The 6,000-nt window shown below is 53.8% G+C and overlaps 1 protein-coding gene across 5 annotated transcripts in view; it reads left to right on the top strand.

Annotated features, from left to right (window-relative positions):
* LOC121668978 (syntaxin-binding protein 4-like) overlaps nt 1-6,000 on the top strand; it is a 47,090-nt gene that overhangs the window by 6,562 nt on the left and 34,528 nt on the right. For 2 of the 5 annotated variants that reach the window (XM_042037370.1, XM_042037372.1), the window contains exons 1-2: nt 2,271-2,559; nt 4,134-4,207. In XM_042037370.1, coding sequence (XP_041893304.1) covers nt 2,393-2,559; nt 4,134-4,207 — 241 coding nt within the window. In that variant the 5' untranslated portion in view covers nt 2,271-2,392. Of the gene's footprint in view, nt 1-2,270; nt 2,560-4,133; nt 4,208-6,000 lie in introns of those variants that run through there. The other 3 variants (XM_042037368.1, XM_042037369.1, XM_042037367.1) reach the window with 2 other exon arrangements.

The raw sequence follows: 6,000 nt of genomic DNA on the forward strand, positions 1-6,000 counted from the left end.
GTACAAAAAGCTGTAAAAAGGTATATAAAAGGGGTATAAAAGAAAAGGCAAAAAATCATCATGGCATCACCCTGAGTGTGGAAATTGTTCCCTGACAGGCAGACATCAGGGTGGGTGAATTACTGAAGTGCCAGGCAGGAAAATTTCCCCATTTCCCTGCAAGTTTTGGGTTGGCCTGACTCCAGTGAGTTTTCCTGCAGCCCCTCTGAAACTGGTCAGAGAAGTGACCTTAAAGAGTCACAGAATGGCTTCGGTTGGAAGGGACCTTAAAGATCATCTCATTCCACTCCCTGTCATAGGGATGGACCCCGTCCAACCTGGCCTTGGAGATTTCCAGGGTTGGGGCAGCTGCAGCTTCTCTGGAAAACCTGTGCCAGTGCTTCAGCTTTATCCCGTTGCTGTTGCCTCCGGTGCTTGTGCAATCCCTTCCCTTCAGCATCCCTGATTTATTCCAGCCAAGGCCCTGGCCCGTGAATCAAGGAAGTAATTTTGTGACAATGGATTAGCAGAGTCCCAAAGGATCTTGGAAGGTTGCACACGGTATTTTGGTGGGGGGATGGAAATGTCTCCTCCTCTGACCGGGATGGTTATTGGTGCATCAGAGGATGTGGAGTGTGATCCTGAGAGTGAGAGGCAGGAGGCTGCTGAGTGAGGGTGCCCAGAAAGGTCACCCCCAGCTGGGCGTGGTGCCAGGACTCTCCTGCCCCACGGGGAGCTGTGCCCTGGTGTGGAACGGCTCCTGCTGTAGAACAGGCACAGAGGGAGGGTTCCACACCCCAGCGTTGAATTTCTGTGCATGCTCTGCCACAGAACCTCCTGGCTGGCCTTGAACGAGTCACCGAGAGCCAGAGCTGGTGGTCATCAGGTGTCGGAACCTCCTGCCTTAATTTTGGCTCTCCATGCCCTGGTCATTTTCTGTGGGATGGCAGGAGAAAGAGCATCTCCCTGCTGTTGGGTCGCTGAGGGGATGGGCAGGTTTGTGAGGCTCTTGAAGGCTGCAGCATCCAACAGATTTGGAGATGGCCCCAGGTACCACCCCTCGTACTTAGACTGGTTTGGCCAAAGCCTTGACCAGGGCATGAACCAGGTGTGGGCACATCTTGCTGTGCTGGGGTGTGCACAGCGTATCACCAGATGCATCTACATTTGTCTAGCTGGCATTACTCATCCAAATTTTATTTTTTTTAGCTAGATAATTTAATTTTTAGGAAAGTTTTGGCCGCCTGAAGGTGAAATCTACTCAGATTTTATATGTCATCTGAATGTCCCCAAATGAAAGCAATTAAAAAAAAAAAAAAAAAGACAAAATGCAGGAGAACTTCTCCAATCTGCCATTGTTTTGAAGCACCTTGCACTTGCCCAGCGAGGCTTCACACGAGGCCATGGGGGAAGCTCCTGCTGATAAAATCAGTTGTTCACACATGGGAGCAGCGATATCCAACAGCACAGGGCTCAAGGAATGCTTTGGCAAGGAGCTGCAGTGCCAGGCAGGCACGTCCACAGCGGGTGCAGTCGGTGCTCCGCTAACGAGTTCAAGGGCCACTAATGGGGCCTGGCCAGGAGCCTGCGGAGATGCTGTGGGAACAGCACGAGGAGGACACCGGTGATGGAGTCAGGGCCAAGAGCTTCCCTGTGACCTTAGATGTCCCCCAGAGCTGGTTGGGATGCAGGACCCGTGTCTTCCTGCAGGTGCAGGGGAATATATTTCCCTCCTCAGAAAAGGTCACCAGATCTTTCCCCCCAAGATCGCAGCTCTGCTCCTGCCAAGCCCTGAGGTGGGTTGTTCCAGGTTCATTCCCATTCACTGGAAAACCTTGGATAATCTTTTTTTACCCCTCCATCCCCCATCCTACAAGACAGGGGTCCTGCTGCTTCTCCAGCTGGCTGATGTGCACCAAGACGGGGATGGAAGAGGCTGTTCAAAGGCAGTTCAGGCTTCTGACCTCCCAGCAGACAGGGGAACAACTAAACTCGCTCTGCACGAAGAAGGAAATACTGTGGGCTGGAAAAGATGCTAAAAGAAAACAAAAATCCACATCAGCCCTAAGCCCCCTGAGTGCTGCAGCCTGTTACTGCTTCCAAAGCTTCGCTACGGATTTTAATCCTTTAGGGACGGCGACAGCACATGTCCCACACCGAGCCCTGCCCTTCATCCCTGGAGGGGCCATTCCCAGCGATGCATCCCAGTAATTCCCGCGTTGTGCTGAGGATGAGGGTGAGGGGCCAGCCCTGCTCGGGGCTGGCCGAGCTCCGGCCCCGCCGCTTTGGGAAGGCGCTGGGATGGGTCGCGCTGGCTCCGGCTTGCGTAAGCTTTAATCTAAAGTTGGAGCTGTTTTGAGCCGATCTGTGTTAATGTTGGGTGGAATTAACATGCATACGGGGACACCACGTGATGCCCTCCGACCTCCCCTTTTTTTTTTTTCCCTTTTTTTCCCCCCCCATCACTTTAACGGATTCCTGCCAAATCAGAGTGGCTGGTGCCTGGCAGGGCCGGGCTGCCAGCGCCGGCAGGATGCCCGTGGTCTCCGTCCTTTACAAGGGAGCCATCATCATCAGCAGGTAACCTCCCCCAGCTGGGGTGGGAATGGGGAGGGGGCCCTGGGGCTCCCGTGACTTCCACTTCCAGCCAGAGTCCTTCCACTGTTTTCTCCGGGAGTGGGGTTGAGAGGCAGGGGCTGCAGCAAGAGCCCAGGACGCCGTCGCTGGTTGGGTTTTCTGCGTTCGTGGCATTAGCAGAGCTCGGGGCCGCTGGGCAGCCGTGCCTCGGAGCGGGGGTGATGATAAGAGGTGATGGCAGGGGGATGATGATAAGAGTTGATCGTATCAAGGAGGCATCTGCTCTGCTGGAACTGCATCCGTATGGCGCCTTCCAGCCTGCCCTGAGCGCCTGGGGCTCGCCCCGGGGAATTTCCCCAGTGATTTACTCAAAATGCCCTGAAAATCCTGGGCGGGAGATTGAACCAGCCTGGGCCCAGGGCTGCTCTGCCTTCCTGGGATGGCTCGGAGCTCCATTTTTCAATAGCCAGACGTGCCCAGTTGTTTGTTCAGTCTTGAGTAGTGTGCAAGGATAGCGAGGAGGGACATTTTTTAACAGGGAGAAAACGCTTCAGGTCTGAATCTTAGAGGTGGAAGTTATTGGCTTTGCAGGATGGCTCGATATTTTGAGTTTCATTTTGGATTCCTGGGAAGTCCCTGTGGGTTATTCTTATCCTGCATCCTGCTGGATTTGGAGCAGCCTCTTGTTTCCCACGGTGTTGTTCCTCGTCATCTGTGTTCAGATCGGGGACCTGATATCAACTGGGAAACACCTTTTCTCTTGCAACTTAAATGCTGGGGAGTGTTTTGGGAGCTCCTCACCCCTGGTTTCCCACCTGGCACATCTGGGTTGGGGTTTCTCACGTCTGGGTTCATCCATCCTGAGGAGCCCAAGGAGAAGTGCTGGTGGTCCCAGGTTTGGAGTCTGGCATCTGTGGTTGGGGCAGGGTGTTTTTGGGGTCATTCATTTGGGACCTTGCCTAAGGGTGTTTAGGGGGAGGCTGTGGGATGTTTTGGGGAATTACTTGGCTCGGGGGAATCTCAGCTGTGTGATGCTCTTCCACCTGCTCTGGCCTGTGATGAGAAGCTCCCACCAGACCAGGCAGGACTCAGAGCAGCTCAGCAGCTTTTGCATCCCCTTTTCCAGACCCTCTGCCTGCATTACAAACCTTGGGAGTGGATTGTGCCGGGCTGTCTTCCTTACAGGCTGCCTGTGTTTGTGAAACTGGTTTATTCCCAGAACACAGGTCCAAGCTCTGATCTCATTTCCCGGGAGCTGCACAGCTGTCCAGCCCTGATAATCTGGGGTAATGAATCACGACAGGTCCAGCAGATTTGCTGGGTGGGGAGGACGATGTTGAGCCCTGCACATATTCTCTCATTTATCTGTGTGAACTTCGGGGGGGCTGGCTCGGGGCTGGTTTTTGCCCGCGTGGGTGCAGCAGTGGGGCTGTGCCTCAGCCTGGCTGTCTGCAGGGTCTGGTGGGCAGTGTCCGGGGTGGAGGGGACACTGTGCCTCTGTGTGTGCTGGCTGGGCACTTGTGCCTCTGTTCTTTTTTTGGCCGGTGACAGAAAGCTGCTCCTCTTGTCTCCCGCAGGACACTCATGGGACCGTACGGGATGGATCGAACCGTGCACTGCTTTGACTTCTACGACTGTGCAAACGGGCTGGGTGAGTACTAGGGACAGCAGGGTGGGCTGGGACACCTCAAAGGTCCCCTCAGTCCCCAGAGCCTGTGCCAGGATGTGCCTCCCTCTGTGAAGTCTGGTGTCTCACTGGTTCTTGTGTCTTGTACCTGCCTGTGTCAAGCGTCTTTGCACCTTTTGCAGCTGCGACATCAAAAGAATGTCAAAATCCCAACTAATTCCATGGTAATGGTGAGCAGCCAGTGCTGGGAGCTGTGCAGGAGCCCGGGGCCACAACCCCTGCCCTGAGCAGGATGAGGGGGAGGGGCCTTTCAGGGTTTTCTGAATTAAATCAACTAAAATGTTAAATAAATAAATGAATAGAATCCCCAGCACATCCCTGCCCCTCTGCAGACTTCTCCCCCGGAAAGCCATCCCAGTGGGTCAGGGAAGGTGCTTCCTGCAGCTCTCCTCGGGACTGGGCTGCATCAGCTGGGGTTTGGGAAGTTTGGCCCACGGGGAAGGGAATGAGCACTGTGTGAGTCAGGTGTCCTTCCACAGCGCTCTGAACTTCAAAGCACTGAAGAGAAGGGAAAAGACAAGGTCACATCCATCAGAACGTGAGAAATCCCAGGTTCATGACACTCAGCCCAGAGGGATCCAGCACAGCATTTCTTCTGACCTCTGTGTATCCAGTGGTGCTCTGGTGTGGACTTTATAAAAATCTGTGATCCTGCATCAGGGTTTCACAGTCTCTCCCTTAATTCCTAATTGTGAGTGCAGCCCACCCTCCCACAGGGCAGCTGGGGACCTCTTGGTGGGACCCCTGAATGACCATTTGGGACAACTCCTGAGGAGTCACCAGAGAAACAAGTTCAGGTTTCCTGAGAGCTGAGATTAATTATAGATTGATTATGGGCTGTTTCCAGCTCTGGGGTAACAGGACTTTCTGTCATGGGAGAATGGCTTTGCTGACTCTTCCTCTAGTCATGAGGTTCACGGGAGCTCAGAGAAATGTCTTTACGTGGTGAATATGATATTTTAATCTCCAGAGGTGGATTTGGTTGAGTTGATGGGATTTCAGCTGCTGGGTTAGATTAGCTCATTAAAGGAGGAGACCCAGAAAAGCCTGATGGGGCCATCACTGATGTCTGGAAGAAGTGACAGATGTGGCAGCCCTTTATGAGCCACTTCACTGGGTTCCAGTTCCTCTCCTTTCCCCCAGTCTGTGGCCAGAGGGCCTTTGCAGGGTCTAGCAGACCCTTTACAGTGAATTCTGATGTGCTGGAGGAAGCTACAATAATGTGGATGTTCTAATGCCATCATCAGCCTCCTTCATCCTCTCCTGTGAGGCTTGAAGCCCTCAAGACAAGCGATCATCCTCCAGAAATCGTGGAATGGTTCAGGTTGGAAGGGACCTCAAAGCCCATCCCATCCCACCCCTGCCATGGGCAGGGACACCTCCCACCATCCCAGGCTGCTCCAAGCCCCGTCCAGCCTGGCCTTGGACACTGCCAGGGATCCAGGGGCAGCCACAGCTGCTCTGGGCACCCTGTGCCAGGGCCTGCCCACCCTCGCAGGGAACAATTCCTTCCCAATATCCCATCTAACTGTGCCCTCTGGCAGCTTAACCATCCCTCTCTGATGAGTGGTGCTTCCAGAAGCCCTGTGTCTGCCATAGGTGCAGCTGCTCAGAGTAGGTTTATTTGGGAAAAGAAAGTGACCTCATGAGTTTCTCAAGTTGAATTCAGGCGTTATCCCAGCAGTTTCTCGGGTTGGATGCAGGCGTTATCCCAGCAGTTTCTGAGGTTGGATGCAGGTGTTATCCCAGCAGTTTCT

The sequence above is a fragment of the Corvus kubaryi genome, unplaced genomic scaffold (genome assembly GCF_017639235.1).
Source record: "Corvus kubaryi isolate FWS band 111438036 unplaced genomic scaffold, C.kubaryi_AGA036_p1.0 37387, whole genome shotgun sequence".
Taxonomy (NCBI): domain Eukaryota; kingdom Metazoa; phylum Chordata; class Aves; order Passeriformes; family Corvidae; genus Corvus; species Corvus kubaryi.